General features: G+C 47.7%; 1 protein-coding gene across 1 annotated transcript in view; it reads right to left on the bottom strand.

Moving 5' to 3' along the window:
- Nucleotides 1-7455: 7455 nt before the first annotated feature.
- BLK (BLK proto-oncogene, Src family tyrosine kinase) overlaps nt 7456-21558 on the bottom strand; it is a 45755-nt gene continuing 31652 nt past the window's right edge. The window contains exons 7-13 of the mRNA XM_027785513.2: nt 18163-18312; nt 17524-17676; nt 16361-16540; nt 15696-15772; nt 11675-11825; nt 8595-8726; nt 7456-8225 (exon numbers count right to left, since the gene is read on the bottom strand). Coding sequence (XP_027641314.1) covers nt 8017-8225; nt 8595-8726; nt 11675-11825; nt 15696-15772; nt 16361-16540; nt 17524-17676; nt 18163-18312 — 1052 coding nt within the window. The 3' untranslated portion in view covers nt 7456-8016. The remainder of the gene's footprint in view (nt 8226-8594; nt 8727-11674; nt 11826-15695; nt 15773-16360; nt 16541-17523; nt 17677-18162; nt 18313-21558) is intronic.

The following is a 21558-nucleotide window of genomic DNA, read 5'->3' as shown; positions in this document are numbered from 1 at the left end:
TAGCGTGTGACCCTCCTTATTACATTTATTGTTTTTATCCTTCAAAGACTTCACTACGAGCTGGTAATTGCAACCCACCTTCATGTTACTGCCTGCTGACCCTTGATGGAGAAGTGGTGACCACCACCATGTCTAAATCCAGAAGCAGTAATCTTTCAGGCCCACATGACGCCAAAAGAAAGGCATATTGTTCATGCCTGAGTTGGGTATCAACAGGAGAGCTAAGCAAGGTACCCCATCCTCAGGCCTGTGTTGTCCAGGCTTGGCTAGCAAAAGGACTCAGCGCCTTGACTTGCTTCCAAGGACCTCTGCTTTGCACTTCTTGCTCAGAAGAGTGGCATCTTTGGGAAGGAAAGCCAGAAGGAAAGCTGCAAGACAGGACCAGAGACTGAAATAGAACAGTTGCTCTCCAAAGCTTTGTGAGGGATTTTGCCGTAGGTAGGCCACAGGGGCACATGGTTGTTCAAGATATAGAGAAAAGATTTGGAGAAGTGGTGTTTTTTCCCACTATCAGTATTTTTAAGACTTTGAAAATGCTTTCATGACCTGCTGGAGGCCCAGTAAGTTTTTCATCCAAATGAGGTGGTTTGGGAAATGTGGCTGAATGAACTGTATTCTCAGGTGGTGGTGGTGGTCCTTGCAGGTGGACTACTTGTTGTTTGATAAAATGCTTCCTCCAATCTGAAGCTTTTTCTGCACCTGGGGCATTCATAATATCTCTTTCAGCTCTTGTAATAAAGACTGCATTCATGCTACAGACTTCCCCTCAGGAAGGACATCCATGGGCTCTCTCTTCTCCTCAGTTGACCATTTCCTTGAGGCTCACAAGAACATAATACCTCTCCCATCTTCACCCTTCTGGCCAGGAAATCAGGGCTACAGCAAGAGACACCTTCCTCCCTCACTGGGTGGCCAGAAGCCAGGTGAAACCAGGTTCAGCAGTGCTGCCAGAAGGACAAGGGCTCAGCGGATGATTCTCTGCTAGTCCAGGAGAGCTTCTCTTAACCTCATCCTTTCCAGCTCTTCCATTTTGCGTAGGAGATTTGTAGCATGGGAGTTTCACCCTGGTAGCTGTTCTCCAGGGCACTAACCGCTAGGCTGGGAATTTAGCGTTCCGAATATCCAGGTTTTGTCCCAGGAACTCCACCAAAACCCTAGCTTCTGTGGCAAAACCTCTCCTACCCCTCTCTTGTGGCCGTTTGTTGATCCCAAGAGTCTGCTCGACAGCTTCAAGTGAGCATATTTTCTCTGTGAAAATCTTGGATTTGTTCATATTTCAGGTGGCATTTAGTGATAAGGAAAAGTTTAGGTGTTACACAGTTTCTCTTGGCTTCTTCCTGATGTTGGAAACACCTTTGTTTTTGAAGACTCTCTCAAGGAGTGCCACCACAGGGATTTTCACTCGCAGATGCCTGGTGCAAAGGTAGGGTTGCCATGCTCACTCATTCTCCTCCTAGTGAGGTGCACGTAATTTCCTTTTTTTCTGCAATCACGGCTGCCCACATCAGCTACTGGTGGTTCATACACCAATATTTGAATTCAGTGTTGAGTTCAGCCTAGAGGAGATGGCCTGACTGATACATCAGGGAAACAAGGATGCTCTTTCTCCTTGGGACCGAATTTCAGTGCATGTGTTACAAAGGGACAAGTTACATGAGTGTTACTGCTGTGTAGGGCAAGGGGATGCTTTCCTGGGCTACACATCAAGCTGGGACTGAGGCCCTGATTCCCTTTACCATCTGCACTCTTTCCTGGTGAACCAGACATCACACCCCAGAGCATCCTCAACGCAGGGCAGGGAACTAACTACAGCAAAAGTTGCATCACCCTGCCATGGCTGCCTTTCTGCTACCTCCACCCTGTGGCTTCAGCCTGCCTGGAAAAAAAAGGAAAGAAATATGAGAAGGCCAGGAAGAGGGATCAGGTGAGGACGAGTTAAATATAGGTTTGAGAGGCTGGGGGAACTCTTTTGCTATCACAGAGACAATTATGACCAGTAAAACGTCTGGCTTGGGTACAATGAGGGTGATATCTGGCATTCAGAGGAGGGTGGTGGGAACTGGAGGCTCCGGGGAGATGCTCCTTCCTCCTTCTTTGCTGGCACAGATCTGGAGCTCAGATTTAAGGCAGAGAGGGTGAGCTGGCTGCAAGTCCTTTGCTTATGACTGTGAGGATGGCAGGCGCCGGCTCCCTCATCTCAGGGGAGTCGGAACTGGATCCCCTGACGACAGCTCCCAGGATTGCGAGCAGGCCAGAGAAGTTGGCTGTCCCTTCTCTCCAATGTTGAATAAGCTGCTAATTTTAACTGGGAGTGACCTTGAACAGATTGATGGGGAAGGAAACTCTGGAGAAAGGAGGTCTGAAAGCAGCCTAGAAAAGGGGGACCCATGGCAAGTCACAGCCTGTGGTCCAATGGTGGGTAACTGCAGATCCCATGGGCAGGACAGGGGAAGGGTACAGCAAGAGCCCTGGGAGAGCAGAAAGAGTAAACCAGTGATTTATAAACTTTTCCAAGCCAGGGACAGTGCCATAACAGCTGACGTAAATCACTGAAGGATGGGCAATCATCCAGAAACAGTTCCAGCCCTCCTGCCTGCAACCCCACAGGACTGGAGAGAGTCTTTGACATATCCCACAAACCTCTCTGGAGCAGCCGTGGACCCTGGGTGTATAAAGAAAATGCTCCCCTTGATCCGTATTATCCATGGAGGGTTTTTCTGGCTGCTGGCAGAGATGCGATGTTGCACTGAGTGGTTGATGGGGATGATCTGAACCAAGACTTCTTCTTGGAGAAGCAAGCCAGATGAAGTCTCCCTTGGCTGTAAGCACTAGGCTAGCTCCCTGGCCAGGGAGGAGGCCCTCCTGGCAAAAAAAATGGTCATTGTTCCCTTTGGTGGCACAGCTTGGAGATCAGAGCTCAGCCAGGCAGGCCCTTGATGCCCTTGTTAGCTCTGCAGTATTTGCCAGGGGATATTTACTCTGTCATGTGTAGGTGGAGGTGAAACAGAGCAAGGTGAGGGCTCCTCACCACCTTCCTTCTCTGGGGCCAACGACTCACTTTTTGGTGGCAGCGTGGCAAGCTTCAGGCACCCTGTCCTGCATGGAGTAGGCGGTGACACTTGGATCATCACTTTATGCCTCTGGGAGAGGTCCTGAGCTCCTGGCACATGCCAGCGTGCACTGTTGGTGAGGCTGTGCCTGCCAATGCTGTTCTTCTCAGGAACTAATGAGCCTAGCGTGGGATGGCATTGCAAAAAGCTCATTTCCCAGGACATGACTTCGATACATCGCGGCTTTGCTTTTGTTTTACACCAGCCAGCCAAGCCCACCTCACAGCTCCAGGGGCCAGCTGCAGCCTGTTAAAGTAGATGCAGACCTCTCCCTGCTGGGCAACCTCATTCCCAAGAAGGGTACCAGCTCCCCTGTTAGCCAGAGGTCTGGAAACATAATGGACTTTCCCCCTTTAACCCTCTCATGGCTGAGTCCTGCACACACAGTGTTGCAGTGTGGGCCAGAGTCAGGCAGATCAGGGTGTTAATATAGCACAGGGAGGAAAAAGAAGGTAGAGAAGCCTTATGTGAGAAGCCCTTAGTCTTTATCGCATGGGTAGGGCTATGTGCTCCCTCCTCCCCCTGCTCTGTTCTTGGGTCTCAGCAAATCTTGTCCTGCTCCGATTTTAACCCAGCTTCCTAAAGACATTCAGGAAAACCTACAGTCTATGCTACGCTTAATCTATTATCGCACATGAGAAAATCCACATTGCTATGAATGCCTGGGTTACGAGAAAAACCTCAGCTGAAGTTCACATCTTACTAGACATCAGAGAAGCCACTTGATTTCCTCAGTGTTGCTGCTTCCCACAGCCCTGCCCTTTCACTGGTTTTCCTCTGCTCTCGGTGTCACTCTCACCTCTCTACTCTGATCACCTGCTCATTTTTTTCATCCTGTCTCACCCCCTGGCCCTGGCTTCAAGTTTTCAGACACACTGTCTGCCTTGCTAAGATGTCACAGTGCACAGCTATTGCTTGGAGAAGGTTTTGCACTGCAGCCACAGGGATATTTCTACCTCTGCGGGGTGGAGAACTGAGAAATACCAGAACTGAGAAGAACCTTCCCTCCTGAGCTTCAAACCACTTGCAAACAGTGTTAATACAGATGAACTCAAGACCAATGGAAGACTAGATACTAACTGCACAGGCAAAATTTCAGACAGAGAATGGGGGTGAAGTAACAGGACCAAGGCTGCATGGGAAAGCAGTAGCAAAGACCAATAATGGAGGTCTGGTTCTTTCCCTACAAGCATTAGGAAGACCATTCCAGTGATCTTTGGAAAGACCACTTGGCACCTGGGGAAGAAATGAGAGGACTATTTTGGTTGTTATGTAAGATACCTATCATTAAGTACCCCTTTTAATCCGTGTCTGGGCCATTCAGAGAGTTCATGCTCTGTATGTGGCAGGAATTGCCTCTTATGTTGGAAAACACCTTGCAAAGGCTGATGCCTGCACAAAAATAAACAACAGGCTCTTGGGTAGCTTCACAGGGTCCTTGTAACTGAGCTGTCTGTGTGAACGATAGGGTCCCTGCTGCAGGTCATTCAAGAATCACAAACGGAATTTGAGAACCTGGATCACTTTTACCACCTTCCTTCTGCTCTAAGACTCACCTGTGAGCCTCTGGCTGGAGCTCACCCATGGTGAAAAGACACCTCTTAGGCTGCCAGGAGATATGGAGATGAAGAGGCTCTTGCAGAGCTTGCTGGGCCCATTGGAGACATCCTGGTCCCCTGGAATACAGTTCACAGGAGGCAGCATCCCACTTCTCACCTAGGTTTTTGACTGAAGTCCGTGGGGTACATGTCCAGGGTGCAGACTAGAGTGCAGGTCCTTTTGTCCTTAACTGAATGACCTCAGCTGTGGTGGAGCTGTGGGGTCCATTTTCCAGTGGTTTTGGTGGCTGTTGCATAAACCCATGGCTGCACACAGAGCTCAGGGTCTCCCTCCACCACCTGTAGCGACTCCAGCTGGTGGTGCAACCCCCAGCCCCACTTCCCTAAGCAAAGACAGAGTTGCCAGTGGCTTCTGCAGTGGTTTCATGGTGGAAGCACAAGTGACTATGAAGCCAGGTGAATGTCTCCCCATCCATTTATCACAAGTGTGGCAGGGAACAAAATTCAACAAATGTTTGTGCAGCATGAACAAAAAAGAGCTGTGGTGTCCAGTGCAGAGGAAGCACAGCTTGCAGTCTCTTTGTTATGCTCACTCTGGGCTCAGCCACGTGTTGTTATTTGCTATAAAAATATCCATTTCCTTTCTAATTTGAGCTACAATACTTGACTTTTTGGCCTTGGGCAATAATACAATTCACAAGTGCTTAGCAGACACCCTGTAACTCTTCTTCCTGGTTTGTTCCAGTGCAAACGATCCACAGTTTTCAGTTCAATAAAATATTTACATCCAAGGAGTCAAATGTCTTTCATCTGTATTTATTTGCAATGTGTTATCTCATTAATAGAAATCTGCTGGTTGTGCATGGAGTTCCTGGTACATGTGAATGACCAAGCTGAAGTTCAAGCAGGGGGAAAGACTGCTTCTTCGACTCCAGTGAAATTATTGAATAAATGACTTTTTGTTTGAAAGAGGCTTCGTATAGTTCTAGCACGATAGTTTTAGATAGTTATAGCATAGCATCTAGCCTGATTTATCTTAAATTAGCATTAGGACCTACTAGCATTGGGTTCACGGGGCCCAGGAACCAGGTTGTGAAGATGGAGATGGGTGGACAAGGTTTGTTGATTTGATGAAGAGGGCTGTGTCCAGGCCCTGGTCACACAAAATATAGGCAAAATCAGGACACGTAGGATGACTTCTTATGGCTCACAGAAATGCTTGGGTGGAAACCTCATCTTCTTCCATGAGGAGCAAAGCTGCTCATGGGTCTGCTGTTGAAAGCAGTTGCAGATCAGATGTGTTAAGGGTGAGATAAGAAAAGAGCTGTGAGACACCAGGGACTGTGTCATCTTCAGGGTTGGACACTTTGGGTGAAATCCCACCTCCTGAACACACGTGTCTGATGCTCTGTTCCAAACCCTGAGGTTTCCCACCCAGCTCCAGGTACGGTCCTAGAGGTGTGCAGGTCTCCCATAGACTTCTATTTGTCAGCCCTGTGAAAATATCCTGGACACCCTGGGCTGTCTCCACCACACCTAGGATTTCTAAGGCTGGATCATCTCACCCAGTCCCCTTCCTCCTGTGTCTGGGACATTTATTTACTGCTGTTAAAGCCTCCTTCCCTCCTCAAGATGCAGGGAATGACATTTCCAAGCTGTGCAAACCAACCATATCCAGAGACTTTGGCTTCTGGTGAATGCTAAATCAGCCCCTGTAGGCTGTTTCTCTCAGTTGAGGGTCTGCAAAGGAGGCATGAACAGCATTTGAAGCCAGGCAAAGTGCTGTTCACACCGACACAAACATGTTGTCCCATCAGGAGTACGTGGGAAGTGATGCTGGCATCAGGGTCGGGGCTTTTCTCTGGTCACAGGTGACAGACGGGCGTTATAGCACTGCAAATCAAGACCTTGGACTGAATGTAGCTGCTGTTAGCCTGGTTGTCCCTACAGATTTGGTATGATTCTTCCCCCTCCTTTTTCCTTCTAGACTCTCTTGCAGCAGGTAACTCTCTGTCAGTGTTGGTGGTGGTCAGGTATTTTTTACTGGCACATGGGTCATCTCTGTTGTCTCGTAGCATCCTTGTCACACAGTGAAAAGCACCCTCTGCAGAAGGACTCAAAATCTGGTGCAAGGGGTAGAAAACAACAGATCAAGTACCCTGGGGAGATGCTGTTCAGCCTGTAACCTGAAAGAGAGTCCACCTGGGTCCCAGCCTGGCATTCACTCCTAACACCCCTTCAGTGCCCATCTGTGCCTCATTCCTTCATCCTCCACTCCCCAACCCAGTGCAATGTGCAAAAGTAGAAAGCACCCTGCAGCCTGATGTGGGCATTCCCACCGGAGCTGTGGGTCAGAGATGCACCAGAAACCAGGGAATTTGAACCCTCTTAGTGATGGGTGCGGAGCAGGACCCACAGTGGGACTGGCATGATGAGCTGATGCTGCATCAGGGGCTTGTGCAGTGAAGAGCTCAAGCAAAGCAAGGGGCGAGGTGTGTGTATTTTTTTAGAGATCTTGTAATATAGATACTTTAACTCCCACCCAGAAGCAGGGAAGGAGGGACATCTCGTGGCCACATCGCGAACATCTCTCCAGAGCTGGCTGTGCCGGTCGGTGACGTGCCCCCCCAGGCATCCCCCCTTCCCGCCCGGGGTACCACCCCAGCATCACCCCGCACTGCCCGGAGAGCCCCATGGCCTCACCCCTTCTCCTCCATGGGCTGGGGTGGGCATGGGAAGCACAGGCACCCGTTCTCACCCTGACACCCAAATAAAGAAACAGGAAATGCTTGTATCCAGTTCTTTATTATTGACTTGGGGCAGAGGGATGGCACCACCTGAAGAGATCGCTCCAGAGCTTGGGGGCCTGGTGTGTGACCCAAGGAGGCGCAGACAGAACGTGTTCCCACCCCTGTCCGTGGATTGACGGGGGTTGTAGTATTGCAGGCAGTGACATCAGAAGGCCGGGGAGAGATTGTGCACCCCCATACCCTCACCCTGACTATGGTCCCCTCTTCCAGGGGCTGCAGTTGCAGGGCTGAGGGGCTTTTCTGGTCCAGGTGGGTCACAAGGGATTTTGCTGTCCTTCATGGCAGAGATGATGTCTGCAAAGTGGGTACAGACCTCCCAGGCGGATGAGGAAGGAGCTGTGCCAGCTCTCAGCCACCACTTTAGTCTCCATGATAACCACAGAGCTGGCAGCATCCACCTCCCTCATGTCCCTCCTCATTCCCCATCTCCAAATGCATTTTGGTGGCACATAGGAGAAAGGGAAAAGCCTGAAATGAGCCATCACTGGATGGTGGCTTTCCTCCAGATCTGTCCCCAGGTGCTGGTGGGACGGTGGCTTACTGCAGAGGCTCCGGCTCGTACTGCTTCTCTGTGGCAGTGTAAAAGTCCTCAAGGACTGACTGCAGGTACTCAAAGGTTGGTCGCTCCTCAGGTTTGTTTCGCCAACATTTCAGGATGATACTGTAGAGTTCGCCAGGGCACATGTCCGGACAGGGCATGCGGTAGCCCCGCTCCAGGTTGCGAATCACCTCAGGGTTGGTCATCCCTGGGAGGAAACACAGACCATCAGGAGTTATTCAGCACCCTGGGGGTGAAGCTCAGTGCTCCCCAGTAGCTCACATCCAGGCAGAGCTGGAGGGTATGAGGGACTGCAATGCTGAGCCATACCTGGGAACCACCCCTTCCTCAGGGTTGCACTCCCCCCTCCACCCCTCTGTCCCCTCCCTGACTCCCCTCTATAAGTTTTGCCTTGCACGGTTATACTGGAGGCTCGTGGGAGCCTAGGAAAGGCTCCCATGGATAGACAAGCATGTGTGTCTGGGCACACATGTGCACACTTGGGTATGTGCCTTCAAAACTTTTTAGATGTTTTGAAGTCGATGCACACTCATCCTGTATTCACAGTGCGCTGTACCTGGGTAAGGGATCCTGCCATAGGTTACGATTTCTGTCAGGAGGATGCCAAAAGACCACACGTCAGATTTGATGGTGAAAACTCCAAAGTTAATGGCCTCTGGCGCCGTCCATTTGATTGGGAATTTGGCACCTGTTTGGAAGAAAGAAAGGGAAATAGCTCATGGAGGTACAGCATCTCCCTCTGCTCCCACAGACATGGGTGAGCAGCTCCCCAAACCTAGCCTGGGGTCCTGAGGGCTGTTGGCTGTATTAGGGGGCTGTGATGGGACTTACTGAACAAACCATGGAGTTAGGGAGATAAGGCAATTGCTGCCTATCTCCTGCTTTTAATAAAAGGTCATTTCTACCTGGCATGTCTTTGCCTTTCTTCATTCTTTCTCCATTGCATTCAAGGCTATTTCATCTTAAAAAAATTATTCACATGTATATACTTATAAACAACCATAGGTACTGATACGAGGAGGCCAAATAATGAAAAAAGCATAATGCCTTAGGTAACTGATAATATGCATATTAAAAAACTCTAGGTAAACATTTTTACTGATGAAGTTAGACGAATCCACAGTATTAGAGCACCTTTGAGTCTCTTACATGTTCAGCAATGGGATCTCAGGAATGGAGCCAGGAATGGTAGCATGGACGGCTGACCACTGCCATGCGTGCCCAGGTCGTGATGCTGGGATCAGCAATGCCTACCGCAGCCCTTGGGCACCAAGCAGCTCTCGTCAGAGACCCATCTCTCTTCAGGTAGCAACCTGATGTGTGGGATCAGTGGGTTTCTGTAGCCCAAACTCTGTGTCTGTGCTATTCAAAGTCAATGCCTCCAGTGGCTTTATTAGCAGGCAACAACAGTAGGATCATATTCTGTATAAAATCACTCATTGGAAGGGGGCTGTTTTCAGCAAAAGTGTATAATCAATACAGCAAATACTATTTTTCCAGTTCTTAAAGCTGCCTATGTATATTAAAACCAAAAGAAATCTCATTTTACTTTGTCTCCCAAATTCTTGTTTTGCACACTGTAGACAACAATGACCATAAGATTGCAATTTCTGTTTAGCTAAGGCCAAAAAAACCTCACCCCAAACCACTTTAAGCAGGAACTGAATGTGTTAAGGACTGCAGAGGAAACCACATTTTTATTTGTAGATATCCCTTCAGGACTGAAAGCCAAAATGTAGTGTGTGAAATAACTGCCTTTGTTCTTGCACATCATACTCTGACAAGTAGGCTGCCGAGGCTTGGAAATGCAATCTATGAAGTGAAAATTGTTCAAAGTAGATAGAGGGGAAGTTGTTATTTCAGATTAAAACTAGCTGGAAAAATGCTGATAGGAACTGTTTTCCACTGGAAATGTAGCTCCTTTGGGTATGTTAACAGAATTATACTGATTTCACTAAAACTTCTCTTATGGATAAAAAATGCCTTTAAAAAGTGCCTTAAAAAATGCAGCAATCTCACAGTAACCTTTCATGAAATTTTACAAATTACATTTGCCAGCTTTTAATACTTTGAAATAGTTTTATATCTTGGAATGGGTATAATTTGTATCATAAAGTATTTTGGGACAGCAAATTGGGAACACTTCTCCTATGAAAACAGGCTGAGAGAGTTGGGGTTGTTCAGCCCCTGGAGAAGAGAAGGCTCCAGGGAGACATGTGGTGGTAGGACAAGGGGGAATGGCTTTATAATGATATAGGGTACATATAAATTAGATATTAGGAAGAAATTCTTTACTGTGAGGCTGGTAAGGCATTGGCACAGGTTGCCAGAAGAAGCTGTGGGTGCCCCATCCCTGGCAGTGCTCAAGGCCAGGCTGGAAGGGCCTTTGAGCAACCTGGTCTAGTGGAAGGTGTCCCTGCCCATGGCAGGGGGAGTGGAACGAGATGGTCTTTAAGGTCCCTTCTAACCTAAACCATCCTATGGTTCTATGAAAGTGAAAGAAAAGTTTCCTATCTTATAAGAAAAAAATAAATCTATTCAATTTGCTTTCCCCAGCATATTTTTATAGGGAATTTTAGCTTCATCCCAACTCTAGAGGATGACAGATTTCCAAAATTTTAAAATCTTCTGGTAAGTGCCATTTAAGCTAGACTTAATTGTTTTATTTCACTCATTTCTGTTTGTTTCCCTGATGCTCTATGAAGTCTCTTTGCAATCTGAGTGACACGATCTCAGAATTGACCTCAGAATCAGAAGTCAGTACAGAGAAAGTACAAAGACAAAGCTGCCACCAGAGGAATTTGACTTAATCGCCTTAACCCTGTTGTCAAATGTCTGTAGACAGACCTCTGCACCAGCCAAACCAGTCGGTACCTCTCATGGTCATGCTCTCCTGTTCACCATGAGTTCAGATACTCAGTCCCAGCAAGAAGCTTGGCTTTGCAGGTGGATTAATAAAGAAATTTCACATTTAAAAGGGAAATATATTTTTTTAATGCCTTTTTTATTCGGGTTTTTTTTCAGATGCTCAAGGTACTCTGTTCCCCTGAGAAACACCTACCAAGCTGCAAACTTTCTCCCACGTTTTGTAAGTTGTCCCTCTGTTATGGAAGGGACCTGATCTGATCTGGGCTGTTTGCCTGTGACATCTGGAAACTGCACTTGGGTCCAGATTCGTGGCTCCCGCTCCCCTCTGCAATGCGATGGCCAAGTTACAATGCTATTTCCTTCCCTTCAGACTGACTCACTGTGGACACGCAGGGACAGGCAGCAGGTTTCATTTAGCGGAGGTCGAATTTCTCCAGTAAGACAACCTGAGATTCAGCAGGACTCCCCCAAACAGTGCCAAAAGACTTTTTTTCTCATTTCCCTCTGCAAACCTCACTTGCTCTTTATTGTCCTCAGGTGCTGCTGCTTCTCCTAGGACCCAATACCTGGCTCTTTTGCCCTGTGCCTGCTGCCTGAGCGCTGACAACAGCAGCAGTGGAGGCTCTGGTCTCATGCCACTGGCAGTGCTGCCCTGTGCCTGGTCCCAGTCCAGCCCTTGGATGCCCAATATCTTGGCATGTCTGTGTGGCAAAAGAATTAGAGATAAGGGTAATGTGTTGGTGAGGCAATGCTGGGAACGATACCCACCTTCTTGTGCCAAGTATTCGTTCTCGATGATCCTGGCCAGGCCAAAATCAGCAATTTTGCAGCAGAGCGTCTCTGAGACAAGGATGTTGGCGGCTCTCAAGTCACGGTGAATGGAGTTCATGCGCTCGATGTATGCCATTCCCTCTGCCACCTAGGAGAGGAGGAAGAGTCCACCTACATCAGTTACCTCCTCATGACAACAAGTTCACTTGATTTCATCTTACCCACCTTTGCAAAAGCACAGCATGCATACAGGGTTGCTCACATGCCTCCATGTGCATGGACATGCATACATGCCTCATGGATGGATGGATGGATGGATGGATGGATGGATAGATCAACAGACAGCCAAACAGGTAGACATACATACATACATAAATAAATAGATACTGCCCGTGTATGTGTGCACATGTTCAGCTCTACCAGCGTACATCCGGCCACCCAAAGCTTTAAGCAGACAAGTCAAGCAGAACAGAAGCATCACCCTCTGTTTTGTTCAGAAGTTACAGCTGTGAGTTGTGGCTTCAGCGAGATGCAGAAAGCTGAAGCAAACCTGAAACCACATCACTGGAATCCCAGTTTCTGCCACATGACTTTCCTCTCTAGTTGGGATTTTAATCGCAAACGCTCCAGGTTAAATACGTGAATTAAAAAAAATAAAAAAAAAAAACAACCACAAGGAACTAGTCTGTCCCTCAGTCACAGTGGAAAAGTCTAGATCTAGGAGGAGAACTAGATGTTTTTCAGCATCCTCCTCTGTTATCCCTCACTGATCTGTTTTTTTTGGGGGGAGGAGACCCCTGGAGATCCCTCCACAATAAAACAGAGACCAGACTAGGACCCAGGACACAAGACAGTTCTCCCCTCTGATACCTACAGGATGCATTAGAGTAGAAAACCCAGATACCCATAGAAACATGACTGGGATAGAGAGTATGTCCCTGGAGAAATGCCCTGTCCTGGGCACGTGCTGCCTTCTTCAACCACCTCCAAACTTCACTTTGGGAGGTTCTTGCTCCCAAGATCATCTTGCAATGTTTAGGTCCTCAGAGCAGGGAGCAGCACTGGGCAGGTGCCTGGTGTGTGATGAACCTCTATAAACGTAGGCTGCAATGTTTTATTGTGGGGTGCAGGGGGATGTAGAAAACAGAGATTGCAAAGTTGCTCTATCAGTTGAGCCTCAGATTTGGGTTAGGCATTTGACAGGAGAGTGAGTGGATGCATGCAACCCCTGCTAACAATGGTTAGTACCTATTAAAGCTTTTATGCATCTGTGGGTGAGGGCAGAGCAATTTTCCATTCCATACAGATTCACATCAGCATCTCAACTTACATGTGGTTTTAAACAGGATACTAACACATACTTTCCAAAGCTGCATTTCTAACCTGTGTCAACACCCCTTCAGCGCAAGTGCTGTTTGCTGTGGTGGAAAATGGAAGAATTGATGTAATTTCCTGTCCTGATGTTAATGAGATAGTACCCAGTGATGGGCCCGTTCCAGCTGTGCTGTTGAGCATGTACCCTCAAGACTGACCACAGGGTCAAGTGCATCGGCCCAGACAGTTGTCATTTTAACTCCAACGGATGCTATTGGACTCAAGAGGACTGGGTGCCTGTTGGGCTGTTATGTCATCCTGACACCTCAGATGAACAGACTGCAAAATAGCTCGAGGGACTGCTCTTTTCCTCCTCCTCCTTCCAGAGCTACCCAGTGAGTGCTTGAATCCCTGCACTGGGGAGGTGGTGCTGGTGTGGGAGGGGTAGTGATGAAAGCTGTCCTTCCAATTGAAGCCCATGCCTTGAGGGATGGGCAAAATCCTTCCTACCCCATGTGCTGCAGGTGGCTTCTGTGGGTTATTATATTGTTGGGGTGTATTGGTTTGGTCTGTGTTCAACTATCCTGGTCCTGGAAGTGGTGCATGGTGCAGGATCCTGCAAAGAGGGTGGAGGGATGTGAGAGGGGTGTGAGGGGTGGGTGAGTGTTTCCAGGTGCCTATAAAGAGGTGATGTCCACAGGCAATTGCTCAACCCTGGTGATGATGTCCACTGTGGGGACTGTTTGACCATTGTAGTGGATGGGTTTCTGGCCACCTGAGGCCATGCCATGCAATCACATCCAAGGCTTCATCCCTGAACTCAGAGAGGAGGCTTGGGTACATGAAGTTGCCCTGGGATAGGTTTCTCCCAGGGGTTCCTGTGGCCAGTGTGTTGTCAGACCTATACACACTCGTGCCTGGGACAGAGAAGATCACTGAGCTCTCCCCAGATGCTTCCACCCACCTGCCTGGAAATGCTTCATTACTCCACGTGCTCAATGCAAGTTATAATGTGTTAAATAAATGTATGAGTACTCTTAACATCTGCTGTCCCTGCCTCAAAGCTGGGCACAGTGTTGGCCAGCAGCTTTGCTTTGAGTCACCCCTGTGATTATACCTGAGTGCAGATTACTCTGGCTACAAGCACTTGCCTCTTACATAGAAACACATCAAGCCAATTTCTGGGGTACTGCTCCCACCAAACCCAAGGGCTTTGTAATATGGATGGATTTGGACCATTCTGCTTATCAATGGGAATTTAAAACAAACCACAGGCTATAACTTTCAAGAGAAAGGATGAAAGAATGAAAAAGGGAAGGTGGGAAGTGGGAAGATTAAGAAAGAAGGATAGAGGGAGGGAGGGAGGGAGGGAGGGAAGGAAGGAAGGAAGGAAGGAAGGAAGGGAAAGATATTAAACAGGGAGGTTACACTTGGCTCCATAACCTCTCACAGACAACAAAGATAAAGTTGCAGATAGGGAAGATATACCAGTAGTGAAGAGGGAAGACACTGAAACATGTTCCTCTGCACCCTTCATAGGGCTGCAGAGGAAAATAAAAATGACAGATGGGGATACTGCTTTAAAGTATTTAAATATTTTCATCCTGGTTAAAGCAAGAAGGAAAATCTGCTTTCATATAACATTTACTCAAATATTAAGATTCTCCTGTTGTTAATACATTACAAAATAACTCTGTATGATGGCTGGAACCAGGTGGTCATCTTTTACATGTTGTTTGCTCAGGATCACTTTGACTCAGAAAGGCTGAGTGATCTTTTGTGTAAATTCTAGACCTGAACATCAAAACAGCTGTATTCAGCCACGATGCTGATGCTTTACATTTTTTTCCCCAGTATTTCAAAAATTAACCTAACTTTGCTTTGGGTGAGCCAGACTGGCTAGGACCAAAGTGGAGTGACTTTGCCAATCTCATCCTTCATGTACAACTTGTGGCCAAGATCATTGAACCACAGAATTATAGAGTGGTTTGGGTTAGAAAGCACTGTAAAGTTATCTAATTCCAACCCCGCTGCCATGGGCAGGGACACCTTCCACTAGACCAGGTTGCTCCAAGCCCCATCCAGCCTGGCCTTGAACACTGCCAGGGGTGGGGCATCCACAGCTTCTCTGGTGGTGCGACTCTGCTTGCAGTTTCCCTAACTTTGACCTGTTTGAGTTTAGATGCACTTCCGGACTGAAATGCAACTATTAACATTTACAGCCTGGGGATGCTTAGCAGGAAACAACCCTACAAATGTAAAAGTTTGTTCTCAGAAGAGGCAATATTCCCAGATTTGAGGGTCAGAACAGCCTTTATGCCTAATCATCAGAAAGGAAGACTGCTGAAAGCCAGCATGTCTTTACTTTGAAAGTCTCTTTGTTGAGCTTTTTCTTCCTTTTGAAAAAAGAGAAAAAAATTTTCCTTCTCAACAAGCCAGAAGAACAAACCAAACCAAACCCCAAACCTAAACCCCAGTTCTCTAGCACTGTACTAAGTTCCCCAGAGGCTGTCCTAAGGACGGTAGGGCATTGCTGAGCTGACATGCACATCAACACGGAGGGCTGAGAGAGAAACCCTAAGAGAGCACACCAGGAGGTGCTGTTTTTCTCCAGGAAATCAACGCTCTGACAGACTTCAAGGATTTCACCGAGGCGATAACACATCATGATATTGAGTCTGCTTCCTAGAGACTGTTCACTAACCTGAGCAGACATATCAATGAGTTTTGAGAGATTCAGTTGGCTTCCTTCTTCTGACTTCAAGTAATCTAGTAAACACCCTGCAAAAGAGAAGAGACCGCTGTAACTCTTCTGAGTAAGTCTATACACCTGCTTTCCCCGGTGCTGCTTGGAATATATATGCAACAAATCTGCTGGCATCCTAGAGAAAATATGAGGAACCACAATGGGTGTCTGCTGGAGCATCTTCCATTAGGAAAGTTCCCAAATGCAGCCCATTTCTCCCTTGTATTTTGCACAGAATTTTGCAAACAGCTGAGCATTCATCACTTAAAGCCTTTATATATGAGGGGCAAAAGAGAGGAAAATTTCACCATGAGAGAAGTAAGTAAGAATCTGAAACAAACTTCCAGTAGGGACAGTGGAGATGAGAACTTTAAATACTTTTCAAATGGAGCATCACTATTTTGTGAAGTAGTCTATGAAATAGGAGACCACAAGAGGCAGGATTTCAACACCCAGGAAGTCCCTTCCAGTCCTACAAACAAACTTCTGGATCACTTAGTCCTTCTGCTTACAGATCTAGTACAATGCCCTCATCCCCACCAGTGTTATGCACAGGGTGTACCAGCTGGCTCATTGATCTGATTTTGCAGAAACCCAACAAAAAACTCAGTGGGGCTCTTTACCGTTGGCCATGTACTCTGTCACAATGTAGATCGGCTGCTTTGTCACTACCGCATACAACCGGACCAATTTGTTATGCTGGAGCCTCTTCATCAAGTTTGCCTCTGCCAAGAAGGCATCAGGGTCCATGCTGCCCTCCTTCATGGTCTTCACAGCTACCTTGATGTTGTTCTTGTAATAGCCTGCAGAGAGATAATGATGCACTGAGGAATTTCAGCCTCTCTATGAGCTCTATCAAGCTGTGCAATAAAGAACAGAAGAGCTTGTGGATCAGGGAGCAGAAAGCCACAGCAACAGCTTTCAATCTCTCAGAAAGAAATTCATGGTAAACCTCAGTGCCAGTGGGCTCTGAGCAACCAGCCAGGCATGAGAGGAGAAGGGAGAGACACGATACAACTGTCAGTCCTTGTGGCTTCATCAAGGATCATCCCTGCTCTGGATGGTGGACGCCCATGCAATGAGCCCATCCTCACGCAGTCCTCACAGTCCTGCAAGACTCTTTCTGGGTGAAAGGCCTAGGGCCTCCTGCCAGCTGGATTCTCAAATACTCCAAATGCCATTAAACAAGCCAGGACTCTGCAGTCAGGACATCAACTCAGTCTGGTCCTGTCCACAATCTCGATTGCCAAGGGAACGGGCAACCACAACGAGGACAGCGAAGGAGGCTGAGATCACCCACTTCCTTTCCCACGGATTAGCAGTGGGCAGGAAGGCATAAGGGTTTTGTATCTGGGTTATAAAATGGAACAGGGAAGCAGAAAAAGTAGGATAGTGTCACCCAGGTACCCTGCTGTGTGTCATTTAGGATCCTACACTCGTGCCCAGGATTCCCAGGAAGAATGAAAGCGTGTCTCAGGAGATTAATATATAGTTATTTCAGCACCCATTGCATGTATCCAGCCCGTGAAACCCATGCTCAACTACTCATCTGTGCAAACACAACCTGTCTGCTCCTTCCAAGCAGTACGGCATCTACTGCTCTGTGTGTACGCATAAATATGTGTTTATACGTTAGAATGCCCATGCTCAGACTAGTTGTGCCTTAGGGAAAAAGGGCTTTGTGTCTCCTTTGTTTATATATTTCTTTCCTGGAATGGGGAGAGGGGGGGATGGGGGGCAGAAGGGTTGCAGGGGGGGTGGGGGGGGTGGAGGGAATTATACTTACCCATCCACACTTCCCCAAACTGCCCACTGCCAAGTTTCTTCACAAGCTTCAGAGACTCCCGTGGGATCTCCCATTCATCCTGTGCCCAGGGTCTCTGGGGAATCAGGGATATGCAGGGAGCTGTGAGTCGCTGGCACAGGCCGTCCCCTTTCTCTGCATGAGGACGAAGCACAGGACAGTTCAGTGAGATGCCAGAGCTAACCTCCTCCTCCATCTACACATGCCAGGAAAAAGTCAACCCATGGGAAACATCCACAACCACACAAATGTTTCAGCTGCAGGGATCAAGGCACCAGAATGGAAAAAAAGAAAGAAAAAAGCTCAAAGGGAGCCACAGAGGAGCAAATTCTCCTGCCCAGCTAGTCCAAATGCTGCTTCTGAAACATCCCTCCTGCACATCCCTTCAGCATTCCCTCTTTCCTTTCCTGATAGGACACACTCCCTGGTTACAGGGCTGTGGGCAGAGCTCACCCTCACAATGCCCTACGATGAAAAAGCAGAACAAGGTGCCCAAGGCCTGCTTGGGGGAGCACACCTGGCCCATGAGAGTGGATGAAGTGGTGGTGGTGGCTGGTAAACCTGTTCTCCCTCTGTTCACATGCTAGGAGACATACTCATTAGGGAAGGCAAACAACTTACGGCTGTAATGCTGGATTAGCTCTGGCAGGTTGGCAAAAGTCATCCTGGGGGAGATGTAATACCCCCCACCATCTAAGGAGCGAATCCTGTAGTGCTTGATGATGTCCCCATGAGCAGAGTCGCTGTCTCTCACAGACAAGGAATAGGCACCTGGAGAATGAGTAGAAGAAGGAGCTGTGAGGACAAGCAGCACCCTACTCAGGGACTAGCCACCTCCTCTTTCCTTGGCTGCCTACAGCTGCAGACACCTGCAGATATGCCAGCTCTTGCTGATGCTTTCTCAGGTCAAGCCCCACCAGGCTGCAAAGCTACAAACTTCCCTCTCTCCAAGGCAAGTGGAGAGGATAAAGGTTCATCAGAGCTTAACTGAGCCTGCCAAGGCTTTGCTAAGACGTGCGTGTGCTGTGGCCAACAGCCCCAAAGAAGCAATAGCACATCAATATATTATCAATTTTCAATACTCATAGGTAATCAATAGCACATCTCCAGCCAGAACAACCAGGTACTCCTTAGGTCATGATGGTCTTGTCATAGCTCTCTATCTCCCATCTGAGCTCTGCCAACCCTGTCATCTCATCTCATGAAACAATTGACTGCAGGCTCACCGGTCTGTAGAAACACAGGACTGGCAAGGAGCTGAACCACCCCACCAGCACAACCAGAATTTTGGTTAGTGGGAGAGATAAGGTCAAGAGATATGTGTCCCTTCTCAGCATTATCCAAGGTCCCCATGTCTCTCTTATCCCCTATAACCCTTGTGCCAAGGTCAGTGGTTCAGCCAGGAGGTACAGAAGGAGGTACAGAAGGGGGATTCAGGAGAATTGGCTTGTTCAGCCATAAACTTGTGACAGTGGCTAAACCACTTCTAGACATTCACGTCCAGATTCATGTGCCTTTGACCTTGAGGGAGCTACTCAGTGATCTACCACTCCAACCTGTTATCCTCTCCCTAGAGCAGATTTATAATTTAAACCATGGGGCTGGGTTTTTTGCACACAAACCCATCACTAGATGTTGCTACAGAGCAGCAGCTTCCAGCCTATGTCCGTATAAATTTCAATACAGCTTAGCAGTGTTTTTTTTTTTTTTTTCCTTTTGTCTGGATCGTATTTCCAGAGAAAGTTGTTACAAGCCTGCTGGGCTGTTAAAAGTCTTAACACGTCACACGGGGTTGATGGGCTGCCTTTTTTAATGTTTGAAAAGGCAAGGCTATATATGTTAAAAAGTATGTATCTGTCATGTAGGATCATAAGCAGAAGTGGAACCTTCCACAGTGACTCTGAAACCCTAATCCTACAAGTCAGGGAAAAGATTACTAACATATAATTCTCACTGTCTGATGTTTTTTCACCACAGCACCAGCAGTTCCCTACACCATGGCTGAAAAACATTTGCAATTTTTAAAAAGCAACAGAAAGCCACCTCTATGGGTATTTTCTCTGTTGCAGTGATTATAAATCTTTACAAGCAGAATTTGGAGAGTCTAAAACTTTTCCGACTACTAGTGGTTGTTCTGGGGGGACTCCCTTTCTGCAGAGACTATGAGATATTGTGGCATCATGTTCAGGAAGACTTGCTGGTTTAAATGCAGAGCCAGGGAACCTCAAGACTGGAAGCACATAGCCTTGGTGTGGTGGGGTCCTTCTCAACAGAGGATGTTCTTCTGAAACTCCTTCACCATGAGTGTCAGGCAGAAGACAGACTGAAAAGCACTTTTGGCTCTATCAGTCCTGCAGCTGGACATCTGAGAAATATTCCTGAAGCATCTTCAATGGGGCACCAAAAAACTCAAGGAAAGGGCAAAGGAATGGCTCCTTTTTGCACTCCATGTCCCAGTGGCCAAAGGTCACTACACAGCTGAAAATGTCTTTCCCAGGGAGTGATCTTTGGTCCCTGGTGGGTGCAGAGAGCTGTTGCTAGGGGTTGTGTCCACAGTGCTTAGCACATCGTGCTAGAGTTGATTGACCACATCCCTAGCACTTGGCCCCAGACCTACTCTGGCTCCTTTGTGGTACCTATGTGGCCCTAAGTTACAAATAATAATAATATTATTGTTATTATTATTATTATTATTATTATTATTATTATCATTACCACCATCATCATCATCGTCATCATCATTATTAACTTCTATTGTTGTTTTTAAGGATGATGATGTTATTTGAATTTGAAAGTGATTGAAATCACATGCAGGCCAGGCTGCAGCCCATCAGAGCTGGGCTTCTACAGCACAAGTCCAGGAGGATGCTTTGCATGCCTGGACTTAGGCATGTGTGGGATTTGTATGACATAAGGCTTGCTAGAGGAAGGAACCAAACATGGGGTGAACCCAGCCTCACTGATGACAGACAGCATTGCAGAAGGGAGCGCAGGAATTAACGACTAACATGTGTGCGAGTGGATGCCTGGGGGGCTGACAGTCAGCAGAAAAGAGGAGACCTGATCTGTGTGTTAGCGTGGTTGCACCCAAAACACCTGTTCTCCTGCAGGACCTCATTTCCAGACCCCTTTAAACCCTCTTGCATCTTTCAAACCAGTGATGTGCAGCATGCAGCAATAAAGGTGGCTCTGGGGCACCCTGCAAGCCAATTCATCAGCTGCCTACTACCAGTGTTAATACTTACTCTGTCATTAGAGATAACGACTGTATTTCAAGTTATGTCAGAGTTTGGTTTGCTTAAGTGAGTGTGGTAGAGCCTTCACCACCATCCCCCATGGCTGGTTACTGTTCCCTGGGGAGCTGCAGCGTAAAGGCAAAGTACTAGGGCTGAAAAGCTTAAATTCTCTCTTCTCCCAGTAACAGCAGCAAATGAAAAAAGTTACGTGGAGCCATACAGAAGGAAGGACTCCCAGTCTCCCCTGGTGATAGCCAGGATGGCCAAAAGGAGTTCTTGTTCTTCAACCACAAGGGACATTTGCCTGTCCTATGGTGCCACATCACATCCCAGCACAGACCTGGGCTGACACACAGAGGTCCACACCTGCACTCGACACCAGCTCAGAGCAGTTTGAGCACAACCAAATCTTGCCCTGGGCAGCTCTGGGTGTCAGACCCTCCTGTTCTGAGTCTGGGATCCCCAGACCCTCCTACAAGGGGTCTCAGGTCCTTTCTGTTCAAAGGTTGGCAAGTTCTGTATGGGACGGAGTAACAGAAGATGTAAGGGTGGGATTCAACTTCATAACATATCGAGGGTTGATTCAGTCACCTGAACAGGTGTCTGGTACTGCTTGAGATGCTCTGGGGCATCTGCATGGGCTTAGAAGGTATGGTGCAAAACCACAACTCCTCGTGGAGCACCTGGAGATAGCTCCAAGTTGTTCAGTTTGGCAACCAAATCAAGCCCCAGTGACTACAGTGGGAGCTGAGGCAACTGCCATGTGTGGTATCTACATTTT

Source organism: Falco peregrinus, chromosome 7 (assembly GCF_023634155.1).
Source record: "Falco peregrinus isolate bFalPer1 chromosome 7, bFalPer1.pri, whole genome shotgun sequence".
Classification (NCBI taxonomy): domain Eukaryota; kingdom Metazoa; phylum Chordata; class Aves; order Falconiformes; family Falconidae; genus Falco; species Falco peregrinus.
The sequence above is the reverse complement of the archived record's forward strand: the minus strand, read 5'-3'. Positions and strand labels throughout refer to the sequence as shown.